The sequence below is a fragment of the Aethalodelphis obliquidens genome, unplaced genomic scaffold (genome assembly GCF_003676395.1).
Source record: "Aethalodelphis obliquidens isolate GAN/ISIS:26980383/991018 unplaced genomic scaffold, ASM367639v1 scaffold3, whole genome shotgun sequence".
Lineage (NCBI taxonomy): Eukaryota > Metazoa > Chordata > Mammalia > Artiodactyla > Delphinidae > Aethalodelphis > Aethalodelphis obliquidens.
The window spans coordinates 78595917-78616853 of NW_020837947.1; the positions used below are offsets into that span (position 1 = coordinate 78595917).

At 44.4% G+C, this 20937-nt stretch overlaps 1 protein-coding gene across 2 annotated transcripts; it reads left to right on the forward strand.

Moving 5' to 3' along the window:
• The first annotated feature begins 13706 nt into the window (after window positions 1-13706).
• Window positions 13707-19840, forward strand: EEF1A1 (eukaryotic translation elongation factor 1 alpha 1). Of its 2 annotated transcripts, none has more exons than XM_027092420.1 (8): window positions 13707-13717; window positions 17401-17578; window positions 17858-18037; window positions 18158-18454; window positions 18532-18682; window positions 18768-19024; window positions 19110-19344; window positions 19432-19840. In XM_027092420.1, exons 2-8 carry the CDS (start codon window positions 17435-17437, stop codon window positions 19554-19556), a joined length of 1389 nt encoding a protein of 462 aa, XP_026948221.1. In that variant the 5' UTR covers window positions 13707-13717; window positions 17401-17434; the 3' UTR covers window positions 19557-19840. The 2 variants fall into 2 exon arrangements, with proteins under 2 accessions (XP_026948221.1, XP_026948212.1); XM_027092411.1 differs by lacking the exon at window positions 13707-13717 and adding an exon at window positions 16297-16554.
• Window positions 19841-20937: the final 1097 nt, after the last annotated feature.

Consider the following 20937-nt stretch of genomic DNA (forward strand, 5'->3'; position numbering starts at 1 on the left):
CCACCTCAGCCCCTTACGAGCCACAAGGCATTGGGTCATCACTTCATCTCTGTCTCCCCTTGAAAAAGTGAATGATCTTACCGAATGGGAATATTCTGAGGATCACATGAGAAAATGGGTAAAAGAAACATTTTTCATACGAATGTTGTGGCTTAATTGCTGGTGTTGTAAAATTCTATACAGAAACAAATACTTCATTCATTCATCTTTCAAAAAATAATTGGGAAAGAAAATAATAATTGGGGACCTACTATGCTTCATAGGATATGAGACACTGAGGGTACAGAAACAACCATATAGAAGACAGCATGCACACAAAATACACACCATTCACACATATGACCTCATAGATTTTATAATCTATTGGGGCACAGGAAAGTAAACTATTTTAAGGGATGAGGTAATGGTTTATTAATATTCAGTTAAACATGGCCTATAAGTAGTATTCAAAATACGAAACTCAGTAAGTTGTTATATTAGTGAGGTCAGGCTGCCATAACAGAATACCATAGATTAGGTGGTTTATAAACAACAGAAATTTATTTCTCACAGTTCTGGAGGCTGGGAAGTCCAAGATCAAGGCGCTGGCAGACTAGTGAGGACCCACTTCCTGGTTCATAGATGGCTGTCTTCTGTCTGTGTCCTCACAAGACCAAAGGAGTGAGGGAGCTCCCTGGGGTCTCTTGTAAGGTCACTAATCCCATTCATGAGCGCTCCACCCTCATGACCCCCTCCCAAAGGTCCCACCTCCAAATACCATAACACTGGGGATTAGGTTTCAGCATGCGAATTTTAGGGGCACACAAACATTCAGTCTATAGTAGTTGTCAAACATTTTCAGGCTTTTCTTTCCATCCATTTATCCATCCACAAGAAGAAATAAATATGAACCTTATTACAGTGTGCTGAAAAATCATCATTAGTACGGGCAGCCATACCTTACATTTGCCTAAAATTTTTTTTTTTTTTTTTTTGCGGTACATGGGCCTCTCACTGTTGTGGCCACTCCTGTTGCGGAGCACAGGCTCCGGACGCGCAGGCTCAGTGGCCATGGCTCACGGGCCCAGTCGCTCCGTGGCATGTGGGATCTTCCCAGACCAGGGCACAAACCCACGTCCCCTGTATCGGCAGGCGGACTCTCAACCACTGCACCACCAGGGAAGCCCTGCCTAACACTTTTAACACAGACCACATCACTCTTCTGCTCAAAATCCTTTCCTGGCTCTCTGCCTCATTTGGGGTAAAAATCAAAGTTCTTACCTTAGCCATCAAAACCTGTAAGATCTTTTTCTCCCCTCCCCTCCATTCCAGCCACTCTGGCCCCCTTGTCATTTTTCAAACACACCAAGTACATGCTTGCCTCAGGGCTCCCACTTTCTGTTCTCTGACTGGGATGCACTGCTCTTCCCTGCATGGCTTGATCCTTTAGGCCTCTGTTTACATGTCACATTATCAGAGAAGCATTCCCTGGACATCCTATATAACACGCTCTACTCCACTGATTCTCAGAGTACGGTCCCCGGACCCCAGCATCAGCATCATCTGGGAACTTGTTAAAAATACAAATTCTTGGGTTTCCCCGGTGGCGCAGTGGTTGAGAGTCCACCTGCCGATGCAGGGGACATGGGTTCGTGCCCCGGTCCGGGAAGATCCCACATGCCGCGGAGCGGCTGGGCCCGTGAGCCATGGCCGCTGGGCCTGCGCGTCCGGAGCCTGTGCTCTGCAACGGGAGAGGCCACAACAGTGAGAGGCCCGCATACCGCAAAGAAACAAAACAAACAAACAAACAAAACAAATTCTCAAGCCCCCCACCTCAGACTTACTGGATCAGAAAGTCTAGGATAGTGTGCAGCAATTTGTGTTTTAACAAGTGCCTCACTCCCAGGTGATTCTAATGCAAGTCATGTCTGAGAACTCCCTCCCCCTCACCCCACGGCCCATATTCCCCTCTTCTTCATAGCCCTCATCTCCATCTGCCAGACTCCACTGGACTGCTTTACTGTTGGCCTCCCTCCACTAGAATGTAATCTCCAGGAGGGCAGGAACTTGTTAGGGTTCCCTGCTGGGCCCCTGGCACCTGGAACAGCACCTAGCCTGGGCACATGGTAGGTGCTCAATAAATCTGTCAAATAAATGAGTGAACTAGTTAGTGGGAGAGTCTGGAATAGCTGACTCTGGGGCCCCAGCTCTCTTCATTAGATCAACATGTTTTATTTATGAAAACGTGACTTCTGACCTCAGCAAGAGCGAGGATTCTGTTGTAGTCCTAATGAAGGCTTTGGACCTTGTTGAGGAGGAATGTAGGGGTGGGAGAGAGATGTAAGAATGTGTGCAAATTGGGATGTACACAGACTGGCAGCAATGTGTGGGAAGCACTTTATCATTACAAACTTGTTTTTCCTAATTAATCAGTATAAGTCTTTCTTTCAGGGAACAAAGACCTGCTGGGAAAGAACAGAAAATTAAAAATCAATCTAGTTTAGCATTTATTTTTGCTGTGTATTGCCCTGTACTTATGGACCTTGCTCCCTGACCTGCCTATAACAAATGACCCAAACATATTTTCTTCTCCTGATCAAGACTGAGTTGTCAGTGTTGACTCTGAGAAGAGCCTGTTTTCTTTGAAAGCTCTTATTCTTCAGCCCCCCCAAAGTGTGAGGGCTCCTAGGAGAGATCCTTCCCTTCCCACGTTCCAAAGTCCTAACGTGCTGCCTGTGTGCCTCACTCGCTCAGTCCAAGCTTCCAGTCAGATTCTGTATTTGTACGTTGTTTTTCCCAGATTAATCCAGTGTCAACGCTTCCTTTCTGGGAACACACTGATAACTCAAAAGAATGTAAGACTTACCTGTCAGCTTCAGGCTAATAATCCTTCCAGCCTGGTGTTTATTTAGGACAGTAACACTTGAAAAATTTTGTCAGAAACCATGGTAACAATCTCAAAAAGACTGAGAAAAACACTGGGTGACCACCTTATTTTTGCGAGGAAAGGAAAGGGGTGCAGGAAAAGTCAGCAGACCCTAGAACCTAAGTCCTCAGCTGATGTCTGTCCCCTGATGCTCTCTATCGGCAGTGCTCCTGATAACCTGTGTGTCTAGCATCCAGAAATGTATCTAGACTCTTCTCAAATCCACTCATAGCTTTACATCTTGGCCACGCTGCATTTATCAGGATGTATATTTACAACCACTGCAAAAAACTATCGTTAACCAAATAGGCACCAATACAAACTCTGTTCACTGCTTTGGTCTACAGCCAGCATGAATATTTTTCAAAAAATTGCAAAGTGGAAATAGCTTTATGGTCCTTTAGTTATATGATGAAAAATGATTATATGCTTATATTAAAGAAATCTTATTCCTACCACCTAGACATAACCACTGTTAAAATATTAGAGTATAGGGCTTCCCTGGTGGCGCAGTTGTTGGGAGTCCGCCTGCCGGTGCAGGGGATGCGGGTTCGTGCCCCGGTCGGGGAAGATCCCACATGCCGCGGAGCGGCTGGGCCCGTGAGCCATGGCCTCTGAGCCTGCGCGTCCGGAGCCTGTGCTCCGCAACGGGAGAGGCCACAACAGTGAGAGGCCCGCGTACCGCAAAAACCTATAAAAAAAAAAAAAAAAAAAATTAGAGTATATTCTTCCAGACCTTTTGCATTACAAAAAGTGATACAGTCTTTCCAAAACATTTCAAACATTACAGATATGTATAAAGCACAAAATGAAAAGACCCCTCCTTTACCTCCATCCCTGCGGGGGTCAGAATGCTTAGATGGCCCCCGAGGTTTCCCTTCCCTTGGTGTACATGTCTACATACTCCCCGGGGCTGTGAATGTGGTGAATGTTACTTTCGTGACTGGGTTACATTACATGGCATTGTCAACCCTAACATGGACTATTGGGATGGGCTTGACCTAATCTGGAGTCCTTTAAAATTAGAGAGTTTTCTTCTTTGGCAGAAGAGAAAGTGAGAGGTTTGAAGTATGAGAAGGATTGGAAACACTTGAAGACAGAAGGGGCCATGTAACAAAGGATGCAGACAGCCTCTGGGAGCTAAGAGCAAGCAGCCCCTGGCTGACCAGCAGCAAGAAAATGGGACCTCAGGTGTTTTTTTCTTTTTTTTGGTTGCATTGGGTCTTTGTTGCTGCGTGAGGACTTTCTCTAGCTGCGGCGAGCAGGGGCTACTCTTCATCATGGTGCCCGGACTTCTCATCGTGGTGGCTTCTCTTGTTGCAGAGCACGGCTCAAGGCTCATGGGCTTCAGTTGTTGCGGCACGTGGGCTCAGTAGTTGCAGCTCACGAGCTCTAGAGCGCAGGCTCAGTAGTTGTGGCGTCCGGGCTTAGTTGCTCCACAGCATGTGGGATCTTCCCAAACCAGGCCTTGAACCCGTGTCCCCTGCACTGGCAGGAGGATTCTTTTTTATTTTTTTAATTAATTTATTTATTTATTTTTGGATACGTTGGGTCTTCGTTGCTGCACACGGGCTTTCTCTAGTTGAGGCGAGCGGGGGCTACTCTTCGTTACAGTGCGTGGGCTTCTCATTGCGGTGGCTTCTCTTGTTGCAGAGCATAGGCTCTAAGTGCGCGGGTTTCAGTAGTTGTGGTACGTGGGCTCAGTAGTTGTGGCACGTGGGCTCTAGAGCGCAGGCTCAGTAGTTGTGGTGCATGGGCTTAGTTGCTCCGCGGCATGTGGGATCTTCCTGGAACAGGGCTCGAACCAGTGACCCCTTCATTAGCAGGCAGATTCTTAACCACTGTGACACCAGGGAAGTCCCCCAATTTCCATTCTTATAGCAGCAATTTTTTGTGTTCTCCCACCTTCCTGTCACATAACGGATGTGCCCACATCTGAAGAGGGTTTCTCTAGGCAACTTTTGCTTCAAGTTAAGAATCTAATAATAGGTTCCTTCTGCCATCTGGCTCTCATTTGCTTCGTTTATTGTTAAAGTTTAGTATCAGAGTAAATGTTTTCGAACATAGGAAGACTATACTAGAGACCAACTTAATTTTGTAGAAGATGCTACTTTTTTTTCTTTGTTGTTTATTTAGAGACTTATTTAGGGGAGCATTTTTTGCTTCCTTTGGGTTGTTGCAGATTTTTTCCCCATTTATTTCCTTAAAATATAATGATAATTATGAATTTGTTGTTAGTACCAACATATATGTAAAATTTTAAAGTCTTTTCTCATCAGTTAGTTGTTATATGATTTTTTTTGTTTTTTTGTTTTTTGCGGTACGCGAGCCTCTCACTGCTGTGGCCTCTCCGGTCGCGGAGCACAGGCTCCGGACGTGCAGGCTCAGCGGCCATGGCTCATAGGCCCAGCTGCTCCGCGGCATGTGGGATCCTCCCGGACCGGGGCACAAACCCACGTCCCCTGCACCGGCAGGCGGACTCTCAACCACTGTGCCACCAGGGAAGCCCGCTATATGATATTTTTAAGAAGATATATGAATTAACCTTTGTCATCATTAATGATGATGATGATGATAACTACCATCTATTTGACCTTCACTGTGTGCCAGGCTCTGTGCTAAGCATTTCACATTATGTTATTTTATTTAATCCATTAAGTATTATACTCCTGTTGCAGGTGAAGGAACTGAAGCTCAATAAATAAAGTTAAGAAACTTGCCTAAGGACACACCGTAAATGTCAGAGGAAAGAATAATTCACGGATATTTGGTTCTGAAACTAAGATTTCAACATGCTGATTGGTAACGATATATCATTAAGTAGGGTAATATTAGTAAATGGGATAATGCTTACATTAAACATTGATGAGCCTGTTCAGAAAGAAACAATGGAATGACTGGAGTAAAGTACATATTAAGTAATTGCTATAAGGAAATGATAATTCCACCAAACAGTATTTGCCAAGTCCATTATAATCAGTTAAGTCTTTTCCTTTGGTCGCGCCACTCGGCTTGTGGGATCTCAGTTCCCCACCAGGGATCGAACCTGCACCCCCTGCAGTGGAAGCGCAGAGGCCTAACCACTGGACTGCCAGGGAATTCCCCCATTAACATCTATTGTAATTATTGAAATAGTTGGATTTAGGTCTACCGTTTTACTATTCGTTTTTTTTTTTTTTTTGTCCCTTCTGCTTTTTGTTCCTCTTCTTTTGGATTGTTTAGACATTCTTTAGAATTCCATTTTATCTAATGGCTTTTTAGCTGTATCTCTTTGCCTTATGTTTTTAGTGTTTGCCCTAAGGTTTACAATATACATCCTTAACTTTTCACAATCTATCAATACTTAGAACTGATATCGGCTTTTTGTACAACATAGAAGCCTTGCAACTCAATTGGCCCATTCACCTTCCACACCTGTCCTTTAAGCTATAATTGTTATATGCATTCACTCCACATATATTACGAACCCTATAAGACAATGTGACAATTTTTGCTTTAAAAAGTCATAAATTTAAAGAAATTAGGAGAAAGGTGAGCCTTTTATATTTACCTAGATATTTATCATTTCTAGTTTATTCCATTCTGAAGATTTGAGTTTCAATTTGGTATTGTTTCTCTTCAGCTCGGAGAATAACTCGCAGCATTTCTTATAGTGCAAGTCTGCAGGCAACAAATTCTCTTAGTTTTCTTTTATCCAAAAATGTATCTGTTTTGTTTTCATTTTTTTTTTGTTTTCTCTATTTTTCCTAATTTTATTCAGGTATGATTGTCATATGATAAACTGTGTACCTTTAAAGTATACAATCTGATAAGTTTTCATATATGTATACACTCATGAAACTATCACCACAATCAAAATAATGAACATGTTCATCACTTGCAAAAGCTTCCTCACACCTCTTTGTAATTCCCTCTTCTCTCTCCTCCCCACCTCCCTCCCTATTCCCTAGCAACCATTAGTGTGCTATCACTACAGATTAATTTTCATTTTCTAGAATTTTATACCAATGAAGAATTATTCAATATGTATTCTTTTTTGTATAGTTTCCTTAATCAGCACAATCATTTTGAATGTCATTCATGTTGTTGCATCTATCAATAGTTTATTCCTTCTTATTGCTGAATAGTTTTCTGTTGTATGGGTATACCATCATCAGTTTATCCAGTCACCTGTTGATGGACATTTGGGTTATTTTCAGTTTTGGGTGATTACAATTAAACCTGCTACGAAAATTGGCCTCCAGTCTTTGGATACATGCTTTCATTTCTCTTGAGTAAAAACCTAGAAGGAGTCATATGGTAGTACAAGTTTAACTTTTTAAGAAATTGCTAAACATTTTCCCTAAAAGATTATACCATTTTACATTTTCACCAGCTATGTGAGAGCACCAAAAAATTGGTACTGTCAGTCTTTTTAATTTTAGCCATTTTAGTGGGTGTGTGATAATATCTCATTGTGATTTTATCACCGTCATTCAGGAAGGATATTTTCACAAGATATAGAATTCTGGGTTAACAGGTTTGATTTTTTTTTCTCAGCACTTTAAGATGAACAACATTTCATCTATCTCTTTGCCTCCATGTTTCTCATGATTTGTCCACAGCCGTTTCAATCGTTGCTCCCCTATATGTGCTCCCCTGTTTTTCTCTGAGCACATTCAGTTTTTACCTTTATCTTTGGTTTTCAGCAGTTTGACTATGATGTACCTAAGAGGGGTCTTATTGTTTTCCTTGTGTTTCACTGAACAGATTGACTCTGTCCTTTACCAAATTTGGAAAGTGTACAGCCATTATTGTTGCATATCATATTAATTAATGTAGACCAAAAAAAAATTTTTAAGTAGTTCTACCTATAGCTTTTACATACTTCCTATAACTAAAAAGATCTTTTACAGAAACCTTTTTAGAGTAAGTTAGTCAATGATGGCATGGGGATAAAGCTCATCCTTTATCCATTCACTGACTCAGTTAATACACAATTATTGAGCAGGTACTGTTTTAGGTGCTGAGGATAGAATAATTTAAAAAACAGACAAAATGATAATAGTTAACACTTAGAGAATGTAAGGAACATTAAAAATATACATTAACTGGGAACTCCCTGGTGGTCCAGTGCTTTCACTGCTGGGGGCCTGGGTTCGATCCCTGGTTGACCCGACCAGCCGCGCAGCTTGACAAGCAAGCAAGCAAACAAACAAAACAAGTGAACAAAAAGCATTAACTTATTTAATTCTCATAACAAGTCTATAAGTAACATCATTATCCCCATTTTACAGATGAAGAAACAGACTTAAAGAGGTTGAGTAATAGGTCAAAGGTCACACAGCTAAATAAATAGCCGAGCTGGACTTTGAACCTAACTAGTCTGGCTCTGGGATGTGCCCTTTAAATCCCTGCCACTTTACCCCTGAAGGCAAAAAATGGAGGCCATAAAGATGGGCAGCCGTTATCTTTAGCCTCGTGAGCACAAGGCAAATCAGGAGTAAACACTTGGGAATTCCCTGGTGGCCCAGTGGTTAGGGCTCTGCACTCTCACTGCTGAGGGGCCCATGTTCAACCCCTAGTCGGGGCACTAAAATCCCACAGGCTGTGCAGCGTGCCAAAAAAAAAAAAAGAAAAAAAAAGAGAAACTCTCTTCCAGCTTGGAGAGTTTATTATTGTAGACCTTGATAGCAAAGGCCAGTACAGCTTAGCCGGAATTAATGAAATCAAGTGAGGAAACAACACAGTACTATACAAAAAAGGACAGTAGTAGTCATGCTGCTGTGGACCCACAGGTGGCAGATATACAGATTCATGGAGAGGGACTTCCCTGGTGGCGCAGTGGTTAGGAATCCGCCTGCCAATGCAGGGGACATGGGTTTGATCCCTGGTCCAGGAAGATCTCACGTGCCGTGGATCAACTAAGCCCTGGTGCCACAACTACTGAAGCCCACACACCTAGAGCCCATGCTCTGAAACAAGAGAAGCCCGCGCGCTGCAACTAGAGAAAGCCCACGTGCAGCAACGAAGATCCAACGCAGCCAAAAATTAATTAATTAAAACAAATTCATGGAGAGATTGTTAACAGCTCTATTCACACGATGGCTTTCAGATTCTTTTTTCATTTTGAATGAGTGTGTTCTAAAAAAAACGATGATCTAATAGCTTACCATAGTGGTTCCCCAGTTATTGAGACTTGGTTTTCCCTTTTCAGTGATGACTGTGTAACATGCTGTTTCCCAAACAATCATTACATGTAAGATTGTTGGGTGTTTTTAAAAAATAAGGCTCTAAAGTTCTTTTTGCAGCAAAAACAGCTTGCCAGTAGATATATGGAAAGTACTGGAAAAACAGAGGAGATGACATAGCAGCAATTCAAAAGATACTATATTAAAATACTTTTTTTTTTTTTTTTTTTTGTGGTACGCGGGCCTCTCGCTGTTGTGGCCTCTCCCGTTGCGGAGCACAGGCTTCGGACGCGCAGGCTCAGCGGCCACGGCTCACAGGCCCAGCCGCTCCGCGGCATGTGGGATCTTCCCGGACCCGGGCATGAACCCGTGTCCCCTGCATCGGCCGGCGCCACCAGAGAAGCCCTAAAATACTTTTTAAAAAAGATACAGGGCATTTAATCTTAGAAAGTACAAGGATGTGACAGGACTTTAGAATTAGGGGTGACTGTTTAAGCTGCCTTTAATTTTTAAAAATCCTAGTTAAAAAAAAACTGTTTTCTTTGACATTTCTAACTTTACAATATTTAAAACATAGCATCTTCAAGATTCTGAAAATGGATCTGATAGGGAAATTAATAACCAAATCTAAAATGCAGGATGTTAAACACAGAGCTCAAAGCAAGGTCACTGTGGCATCTTCTTAGTAAAGAAACTTCATTCTGTGACGAGATTCCAGCTAACGAGGACTCTCAAATAACAAAAAACAGAGTAACAAACAACAATTTACATTTGTTGATGCTTACCAGGTGCCAGGCATTGGGTTAAGTACTTTACATTGACTGTCTTTAATCTTCACCACAATCCTCCAGGGTAGAGATTATTTATTATCTGCACTTTATAGATGTGAAAACTGAGGCTTAGAAAGGTTAAATCCCTTGTCTAACATAGGTTAAATCGCTTGCCTAACATCCCATCGCTAGCTGTGGTGGCACCAACAGGGATTTGAGTGAAGGCTTTCTGACAGCAGAGCTGCCTCACTTTAAAAGGGCTATACAATACACACACCAGGTAAAAACAAAAAGGAAAAAAAAATTCCCTGCCAATTATTGTTCTAACTTGGTGCAAAAAACCACACTCAGGACTTGAGAGATTCTTATCTAATTCCTATAGCAACCTTATGCGGTAGGTACTAGCATCCTCTTTTTATAGAGGAGGGAGCTGAAGCTTAGAGGCCAAAAAACTTGCCCAGAGACACACATCCGGTAAGTGATAGATGCGAGACTTGGACCCAGGTCCGTTTGTCTCTGAAGCCCCGGTGTTCTTCACAGGTTCTTTGGGGGGCTCAGTGAATACCCCAGATAGATCTTGCTTTCTGTTCCTATCTGTGGAGGAGCAAACTCTCCTCACTTTCTTTTCTAGGGCAATCATCGAAAACACCCACCCACCATGGTCTCCTTCCACTGGTCGACTCCCACAGTTCTTACCCAACCAGGTGAGACCCTCTCTACTCTGAGCAGCTCTCTGGTCTGCTGTCCTTATCCACTCCCCCAGTCTGGGTCCCTCCTGACTGCTCAAAAGAACCCTAGGCTTACCTGATTCCAGCACTCACGCCCCCCTGGAGGCATCTGCTTACTGTTTGTGTCCCTTCTCCCTACCTCTCCAGGGCTCTGCCACAGACACCATGTAACAGTGATTGTTTTTTTGTCTCCTCAGTGTCTAGCTAAGCATCTGGCACACAGTAGATGCTCAATTAATGTTTTTTGTTTGTTTGTTTGTTTGTGGCTGTGCAGAGCTTGCGGGATTTTAGTTCTCCGATGAGGGATTGAACGTGGGCCACAGCAGTGAAAGTGCCGAGTGCCAAGTACTGGACTGCCAGAGAATTCCCTCAATTAATGTCTGATGGATGGATGAATAAATACTGACCTCTGAGATCCTATACAATTAGTATATCATACTGAATGCCATAATTTGAAAGTCTCTGCCATTTATGGAACACACACACACACGCACACGCACACGCACAAGCACAGTCACACAGTCACATGTATTGGTGAATCTATAGTTCTAATACTTACAAGAAATGGATTAAAGTACTCATTATTAGGATGAATAATGACAATTGGTAGAGTAAATTTCTCTATGTTTTGAACAGATTTTTCTTGCTTTTTGAAAGAGCTAACAATTATTTTCTAAGTATAAAGAGCACTAACGTTTGTAGAAATGGTCTGCATCTTCAGGTACATTATCTCATTTAATCGTATGATCAGTTCTGTAAAATAGGTGTTATTAGATATTTTACAGTAGGATAATGAGCTCAAGGGTGATTCTTTCCAAGATTACACAGCTAATAAATAAAATTGCTGGGAACAGGCTCCAGCTCTTCTCTTAATCCAGTGTTCTTTCCATGTTATCTATGAAGACATAGAAATACTAAAAACGAATATTGCCTATAAAATGTGGATTCACAAAAAGTAGTGAGGGAAGATTATTTATCCTTTCTTTCATACCAAATGAGAAAGCATATATCCTGGTAGGCATTGTATTTGGAATCATGAGAGCAGTAGCAGAAATATCCTTAGTTTCCTTAATTTTCCTGGAATATTTTTTACACTTTCTCTAAAGCGCTAAAAAGAGAGTAACAGGGCTTCCCTGGTGGCGCAGTGGTTGAGAGTCCGCCTGCCGATTCAGGGGACACGGGTTCGTGCCCCGGTCCGGGAAGATCCCACATGCCGCGGAGCGGCTGAGCCCGTGAGCCATGGCCACTGAGCCTGCGCGTCCGGAGCCTGTGCTCCTCAACGGGAGAGGCCACAGCAGTGAGAGGCCCGTGCACCGCAAAAAAAAAAAGAGTAACATTTCACTATATAACTTCTGTACAATTTTTTACCATGTACCTATTTCAAAATTTTTACAAATAAAAAGATACCAATGAGTTTTTCTCTACTGAATCAAGTTAGCGTCACAAGGCATACCAACTGAGGGAAGGTGTTCTCCAAAAAGCCTGTAGAAATGCGATAATTGAATGCCTGTGGCGATACCGTTTCACGTCATTTCATATTAGGTGAACAGAGTTGTGAGGTAGGTACTAAGTAAGAGTAATGAGCAGACCACTGTAACAGATGCCTTGAAAAGCCAAGAATGCTGCCTATCACAGATCTGTAAGCAGCAGATCGAGGACTGAGTCCCTCGACCTAATTACCACTGCTATTTTCATTAGACTGGGCTGCCTAGACCTGCTGGTAAAAGTTTGGACTAGCTCTCCTGTCGGACCATGTGGGTTTCAACGCTGCTCTGCCGGGCCCCAGTGTTCTCACAGAAAAGATCTCCAATATGTATTCAGTGAAAAAAAGCAAGGTGTATTTCACCACTTTTGTGGGAAAAAGAGTGAAACTTTAAAAAAGAACTTATGTCTGCATTTGCTTATTACACAAACTATCGGTTGCCTACGGGCTCTCCATCTGTAAAATGTGGGTGCCGGGATTACATTAACTATTGCAAATATTAGAACACTGGCACACCTAAGTACCATTTTACTTGGATTCTCAATCCAAATAATTCCCTGGCAAAATCATGTTCTAAAATACCCTTTTAAAAATCATCTTCAATTGGCAGAGGCAAGATGAAAATGTGGCAAGCCACAGCAAAATGTTAATTACTTAAAGCAGCTCTAAATTAGGCCCAAAGCAGAGAGATCAGCCAATGCTGAAAGATGCTCGGTGAATCACAATTACTGTACAGATACCAAAGCACTGTTCACCCTTTTACTAAGTAAATTTATTTGGTTATTACCAAGATCTTTTTTTTTCTTCCCCTAAAAGGGGTCGCGAAGATGTTTACTACAATGTGTTTTAACAGTTTGCTACTCTAAATGGCACAAGCAACTTTAAGGAAAATCTTAAACAAAATAAGACCTTAGATTACGATCCCAAAACACATTTACAAGTCTCAACAATGTTACTGTTACCGGTTTAACGTCTAAGTTAGTAAAAAGCACACTGTAACTGCTGTAACGTCATGGGAAAAAAATGCTCTAGGATTACGTTCCAAACATAGGGTCTGGGGAACCTTTTAGAGGCCACGCCACGGTGACGAAAACCATCCCCCACCCCAAGCCACGTGGGGTTTTCGGCCTCCTCTCGGGCGCTTCCTTCCGCAGTCGGAGAACCAAAGAGAGTGACCTCAAGGACGGGGCGTGGCCGGGGGCGGGGCGACTTCGGCCCCCAGTGAGCTGAGCCAGCCGCCGCCGCCGCCGCCGCCGCCGCCGCCGCCGCCAGCCCGGCAGGCCCACAGGTGTCCGAGCGCGCGCGGAGGAAGGACGGCACGGGCGCGGGCGCGGGGGAAGGACGGCGCGGGCTCTGCCCGCAGTGCAGGCTCCTCCGCTGCCGTCTTTCCTCGCCACGCGAGTGCGCCCCGAGCCGCGCCGGGCTTCCCTGCGACGCGCGTTCCCGCCGCGCTCCCGTCCCACCGAGAGCACAAATGTGAACATTGCTCGGGGAAAAGGCTTGTGGCCACCGGCTGACCCTAACGCACTGTATGGCTCGAGATCCCTCCAGTCCCCAAGAGTCTCGGCCGTTATCGCAACATGAGTAAGAGCACCCCGTCAGTGGTGCTCAGGAGGTTACTTACGTACGAATCAAGGAGTGATGTAGAATTTTGCTCTTCCGTAGGTGCTGTTTGGAAAAAGGATTCTCCATAAGGTATTTTAAGTGTATACGCTTATCTGCAGGCAGAGGGCCTTGGGGACAACGTTCAATGAATTGTGTGTATTTTACAGAGATCACTTCTCTCACTTTCTTCTAAACATGGGATGCTTTCCTCTTACCAACATCCGTTTTCATTTTGACTTTTTCTTTCTTAGGGTAGGTGTTAACTACAGTTCTGGATTTCATGTCGAACTTTGAAATAGTCAACTCTTGGTTTCTTTGGGTTTTGCTTCTTTCCCTCCTGTCACTAAATAACTGGTTCAGTTTTCAAAATGTTGTCAGTCCTGTTAGTATTATCTCCAATAATGTACAAACCTAAACCATTTGAGGTGTATGGAAAGAAAGCATGGTAAAGAAGCATGGAAAATAATAAAACTAGTGTGGCACCCTATGCAGTTAATATTACTGTGATATACAGATTTGGCTGATTGTGGGAATCTAGTTCCAAGAGATTAGCCACTAATTAATATTTCAAAGTTAATAAGAGATGAGGTAATTTGCATTGTTCTATTGCTAGTGATTGATTTTCACTGGTACTTCTTACATCTTTATCTTATTACAAACATGGACTTGCATATCAAGATAATCTCATTCCACATGTGTACGACTGGGTAAGGGCACTAGGAAAATGCATTGTGAAAAAAGAATTTGTGAAAGGAGACAAGCTAGAAATATAGACCTTATAAAAAAGGCTTGGACTTCCCTGGTGGCGCAGTGGTTGAGAATCTGCCTGCCAGTGCGGGAGACACGGGTTCGAGCCCCGGTCTGGGAAGATTCCACATGCCGTGAAGCAACTAAGCCCATGCACCACAACTACTGAGCCTGCGCTCTAGAGCCCGTGAGCCACAACTACTGAAGCCCGTGCTCCGCAACAAGAGAAGCCACCGCAGTGAGAAGCCTGCGCACCGCAACGAAGAGTAGCCCTCGCTCGCCGCAACTAGAGAAAGCCGCGTGCAGCAACGAAGACCCAACACAGCCAAAAATTAATTAATTTAAAAAGAAAAGGCTTTTGTTGCTAGAAAAAGATTAGTTATATGTATTTCTATGGAAACTTTATATAGCCTAGTTTCTTTCATGAAAACTATCTCAAAACAAGGCTACAAAAAAAAAAAAAAAACAAGGCTACAAACTCCTAATGAAGAAAGAAAAACTTAATTTTAGACGTTTGTATCTACAAAGGATGGTAAAACAAGATATAGGAAGGCTATAACAAAAGAATTTCTTTTAAAAAGAAAAAAGGGCATTTGGGCTGTGAGAAGTGACCGAAAGCTAGGACTGGAAGAAGTATATTCTACAATAAAATAGAAAGTAAGCACCATACAAATTTGCATTTAACTGCTTCCCACTCTTTTATATATTAGTTTTCCTCTTCCAGTTTGATTGTGGGTTCCTGTCCAAAAGGTGGTATTTCTTTTGCACAAGCCACAGTTCTTCACTTAGCCCTGGACACATAGTAAGTTCTCAAATATTTGTTAACAGATTGGCTCAAAAAGTTGCCGTGATGTTCTACACGTGGAAGAAGAGACATAATTATCTAGTAATTAAGCTCATTAAAAATAAAGGTTCTTCTTCCCTCAGGAGTATTTCTGAGTCTGTCTGCCCTGATTGCCAAAGCGAAAAGGCCTTATCCAGTCTCACCCTAGATTTATGCCTAAAATGCAGTTATAATCAATAGGATGATGGAAAATGAAGCTATTTATTTGAATGGGGTAGGGCATTTTTGAGAAGCAGTGATTCACAGCAAGTGTTGGGGATAGTAAACTGGCTGGATAAGCTTGCTGATGCTTGTGGATCTTTGTCTCTACATGAGATCACGTGGAAAGACTGAATTTGAGAAATTCTTTTCAGGTTTTTCATGCTTGCAATCAAATGAGTGTACACTGGAAAAAATATACCAGGAGAGTAGACACACACTCAGGGTCTCGTTAATATAATAACACTAGAGTTAGAAGGAAAGCAAACTGTAGCAGTGAAGTCTATTGTAAACTGAAAAACTGGACGTCTGATGTACCATATGGTATGAATGTGTGATACGAACTTCGAATAAAATCTTTGGACGGAGAAAGCCAAGAGAACAGCCCAGGAGCATACTCGGCGGGCTCTTGGTCTCGGAACTGAACCACTCGCGGATTCCTGGGCCAAAGACGGGCCTTGAACTCCTCTCCAGCCGAAAGGGGCGCGGAGGGCAGGGGCGGGGGAGAAGCCAGCCCCGGCAGAGGAAGCGGCTCGAGGGGCTGGCCCCGGACCTGTGAGAAGGCAAGTCTGAGGACTAGAGATGAACCGCGGGGTGAAGGAATACTCCAACCTCGGTCCGCCTTTCCAGTTAAACCAGGAACGGTACAGGGAAGATTCTGGACGTGCTCGCCGGGGTGCCTCCTCGCCGCTCCACCCCCCCCTCCCCCAGCTGTGCTGAGAGTAATTCATACAAAAGGAGGACTCGCCTCTGCCCGGGGGAATCCCAGGGACCGTCGATAAACTCCCACGAACCTGGAGCCGAGGGAGCGCTCGTCCCCGCCCCCCTCCCACACACTCTCGTCATCCTCTGGGTCAAGAGGAGCATGCGCGAGACACCGTGTGCTCGTCAGTGGGCTGAGCGCACATCGCCCACGGTCCCCGAGAAATGGGGGGAGGGGACGGCGATCGAATGGGTGCCTGGTGGAGGTGGCGCAGGGTAAACTGGGAAAGTGGTGTCGTGTGCTGGCTCCGCCCTTTTCCCGAGGGTGGGGGAGGACCATATATAAGTGCCGTAGGCCCCGTGAACGTTCTTTTTCGCAACGGGTTTGCCGCCAGGATACAGGTGAGTTCCGGGTGTGGCTTCCGTGGGCCTGGCCTCGGCGGGCGGCCGCGGCCTTTGCGTGCCTTTTTCTCCCACCGGGCCCTTGGGCCCCCTCCCCATGTTCTTGAAGCCGAATTTTGGGTGCGGGTAGAGTTCGAGGCCTTGGCGGTTTTTCGAAACCCCTTGGCCTCGTGCTTCGGTGGAGGCCTGGCAGGGACGTTGTGGCCGCTGTGTGGGGATCCCGCCGCGCCTTCTCGCCCGCCTCGTCCGCCCCCGCTATTTAACTCAAGCGGCCGCGGATTTTTTCCGTTCTGGGCGGTTCAGCCGAGGCCGGCCGGGGTCTGACAGGACAGGCTTTTCGGCGCTCGTCGGTTTCGGGGGGGGGGGCGCCGCGAGGCGCGGAGGGCAGCGGGCCCGCCTGGCCGGCGCACATGCCGGCGCAGCCTCGTTGGGGCGAGGCGGGGCCCGCGAGCCGCGGCGGCAGGGCGAGCCGAGCGCCGCCCCGCCCGGCACCAGTTGCGTGCGCGGAAAGATGGCCGCTCCCCGGCCCCGCTGCACGGCCTCAAAATGGAGGACGCGGCGGCCCGGGAGGGAGCGGCGGGTGAGTCACCACACAAAGGCATCGGGCCGATGCCTGCCCGGCGCTGCTTCCCGTGAACTCGCGGCGGACGGGCGCTGTCCTGGCACCTCGGTTCCTCGCGGCTCCAGGGGTGCCCTTGCGATGGGGGAGTGTTCCCGCCACGTTCGATGGTTGACCAGAGTTGGGTCAGCTGGGCGCCGGTTATAATCCTGCTTGCAGTTGGCATCGTGGCTTTTCCCCGAGCCTCCGGGACAGTGATCTGAAGGGTTCGCTCCCCCGCTATTTAGGTGTCGTGAAAACCACCATTAAACCTAAGCAAAAATGGGAAAGGAGAAGACGCACATCAACATCGTTGTCATTGGACACGTAGATTCGGGGAAGTCCACCACTACTGGCCATCTGATCTACAAATGTGGTGGGATCGACAAGAGAACCATTGAAAAGTTCGAGAAGGAGGCTGCCGAGGTAGGTGAAACAGGATGGTGTAAGGAGCTTGTCTGCAAGTACGTGGTAATTTTCCAGAAACTGGCCCCTGGTCTAGATCCGACTTGCACTAGTTAAGGTACGTCGTGGAGTTTGCGGTCAAGTCATGGAACGTGAACTTCCAAGAAAAACGCGGATGCGCCCAAGTTTAGCGATATTAAGTGGAATGCAGCATTTCTTCGGAATAAGTGGGGGGAAGGGATTTCATGCTGGAGTTTGGTCGTGTTTTAGTTACCAAGTAACCATCCTTAATCCTTTCAGATGGGGAAGGGCTCCTTTAAGTATGCCTGGGTCTTGGACAAACTGAAAGCTGAACGTGAGCGTGGTATCACCATTGATATATCCCTATGGAAATTCGAGACCAGCAAGTACTATGTGACCATCATTGATGCCCCAGGACACAGAGACTTCATCAAAAACATGATTACAGGCACATCCCAGGTTTGTAGGATTAAAAACTTCTGAAAATAATTGGGCCTGTCTTCTGCATTGGCAAAGCCATGAGTTTCTCCATTTGAAGAGCTTTTGTTTAACAGGATGTGGCCTTGTTTTCTTTCAAAGGCTGACTGTGCTGTCCTGATTGTTGCTGCTGGTGTTGGTGAATTTGAAGCAGGTATTTCCAAGAATGGGCAGACCCGTGAGCATGCCCTTCTGGCCTACACTCTGGGTGTGAAACAACTAATTGTTGGAGTTAACAAAATGGATTCCACCGAGCCACCATACAGCCAGAAGAGATACGAGGAAATTGTAAAGGAAGTCAGCACCTACATTAAGAAAATTGGCTACAACCCAGACACGGTAGCATTTGTGCCAATTTCTGGCTGGAATGGCGACAACATGCTGGAGCCAAGTGCTAACGTAAGTGATTTTCAAGAGTTTTAGGATTGTCTCAGAAAGGCGCGTTTGATGGTAGCACTGACTGTCTTGTGTTTTAGATGCCGTGGTTCAAGGGATGGAAAGTCACTCGTAAAGATGGCAATGCCAGTGGAACCACACTGCTTGAAGCTCTGGATTGCATCCTGCCACCAACTCGCCCAACTGACAAACCCTTGCGTTTGCCCCTTCAGGACGTCTACAAAATTGGTGGTAAGTTGAACGTTACGATTAGAACCTGTTTGGGTTGCTATGACGTCTCTTTATACGAGGTATTTATTATTTATAAACATTTTAGGTATTGGCACTGTCCCTGTGGGTCGAGTGGAGACTGGTGTTCTCAAACCTGGCATGGTGGTCACCTTTGCTCCAGTCAATGTGACAACTGAAGTCAAGTCTGTTGAAATGCATCATGAAGCTTTGAGTGAAGCCCTTCCTGGGGACAATGTGGGCTTCAATGTCAAGAACGTGTCTGTCAAAGATGTTCGTCGTGGCAATGTAGCTGGTGACAGCAAAAATGACCCACCGATGGAAGCAGCTGGCTTCACAGCTCAGGTAACACTGAAGTGACAGGTTTTTATTTACTGCTGTAAGTCTTTAAGTGTCTTTGAGACTCATTAAATGCAAGTCTTCTCTCCAGGTGATTATCTTGAACCATCCAGGCCAAATCAGTGCTGGCTATGCACCTGTGCTGGATTGTCACACGGCTCACATTGCCTGCAAGTTTGCTGAGCTGAAGGAGAAGATTGATCGTCGTTCTGGGAAAAAGCTGGAAGATGGCCCCAAATTCTTGAAATCTGGTGATGCAGCCATCGTTGATATGGTTCCTGGCAAACCCATGTGTGTTGAGAGCTTCTCTGACTATCCTCCTCTGGGTAAGGATGCTTTTTTGGTGTAATTAAAAACTTTTCTAAAGGTTTGGGGGGAAAAAGTGTTTCTAATGGTAATATTTGTTTTAATAGGCCGCTTTGCTGTTCGTGACATGAGACAGACGGTTGCTGTGGGTGTCATCAAAGCAGTGGACAAGAAGGCAGCTGGAGCTGGCAAGGTCACCAAGTCTGCCCAGAAAGCTCAGAGGGCTAAATGAATATTATCCCCAATACCTGCCACCCCGGTCTTAATCAGTGGTGGAAGAACGGTCTCAGAACTGTTTGTCTCAATTGGCCATTTAAGTTTAATAGCAAAAGACTGGTTAATGATAACAATGCATCGTAAAACCTTCAGAAGGAAAGGAGAATGTGTTGTGGACCATTTGTTTTGTGTGTGGCAGTTTTAAGTTATTAGTTTTTAAAATCAGTACTTTTTAATGGAAACAACTTGACCAAAAATCTGTCACAGAATTTGAGACCCATTAAAAAAGTTTAATGAGAAGCCTGTGTTTTCTTTTGGTCAACACTGTAACTTCCTATAGTACTAACTACTTAGGTAAGAGTTGTCCATAATCTCTTTCTGGTATTAAGTCTGCTGAAAAAATGAATTTTATATTTATGGGTTGGAGCTTCAGGTTTCTTACCCTTGTGTAAGGAGAATTCACCTGTTGAAGTAAGTCATAGAAACGTGTTGGTACAACACAGGATAAGCAAAGTAACTGTTACATAAGCTAGTTTGTAAGAAGGTCAAATTCTATAATATGAAAGCTCATGTTGCATATAAAATTTTGTATGGTTACATAAGTATTGAGTAAATGAGTTACATCAAACTTAAGTTCCCAGTTATGGGAAAGTGCATTCACATTTACAATATTCAAGTAATTAACCTAAAATGGGAAGCCTAAGTAGTATTGAGCACTGCCCTGCTAGAGTTATTGTATCCAGATTCTAGGAAAAAATAAAAGATGTTGGAAGCTAAGTGTGTTTCCTGTCACTTAAATAGAAATTCACTTTCTATAGGAATTTTCATCTAATGAGCAAGGTTGGGTAAAGAGAAGAACATTGCCACCCGGGAGATTAAAACAGTTTAAAGAGGTATGATCGTAAATACTAAGATCCGTTTGGGACTGAGTGTAGGCGAAGCTTAAATTCTAGTTTGAAAATGTTTTATGAAGTTCCATTTTAAAAAGTACTTACTGGAAAGGAACACTGGAAGATTATAATTTGAAAGTTGCTGAAATTTGACATTTGGGCAGGGTGAAAATAGCTCTTAACTATAATAATTTGGTAACCTGTAAATTGCAAGGGACTGGTCACAAAGGGGAAAAACTAGGTGGTCGCAGTTAATAGTAATTGATCTAGGGTATAACTGACAACTGTCTGATACAAATACCTGGTTTTGATATTTGGTGAATCTAAACACTTGTGCATTTGAGGAAACAGTCTAATTCTGTGTTTGATATCTTTGCTTTTAGGATATGAAAGAGAAATTAAGGTAGCTGGAACTGGTGAAATCACCAGATACATAATCCTACAGGCTTTTTTGGCTAATAGAAAGCATCCTGTAAGGTGTACACAGGTGAATTAACTGCAATTGGA

What these genes read in the sequence shown, in the direction of transcription:
- EEF1A1 (XM_027092420.1), top strand. Translation starts at nt 17,435, where the DNA reads ATGGGAAAGGAGAAGACGCACATCAACATCGTTGTCATTGGACACGTA. An exon ending in TGCTGGAGCCAAGTGCTAAC is followed by an intron (nt 18,455 to 18,531) that starts GTAAGTGATTTT and finishes CTTGTGTTTTAG; the next exon opens with ATGCCGTGGTTCAAGGGATG. An exon ending in CAGCTGGCTTCACAGCTCAG is followed by an intron (nt 19,025 to 19,109) that starts GTAACACTGAAG and finishes TCTTCTCTCCAG; the next exon opens with GTGATTATCTTGAACCATCC.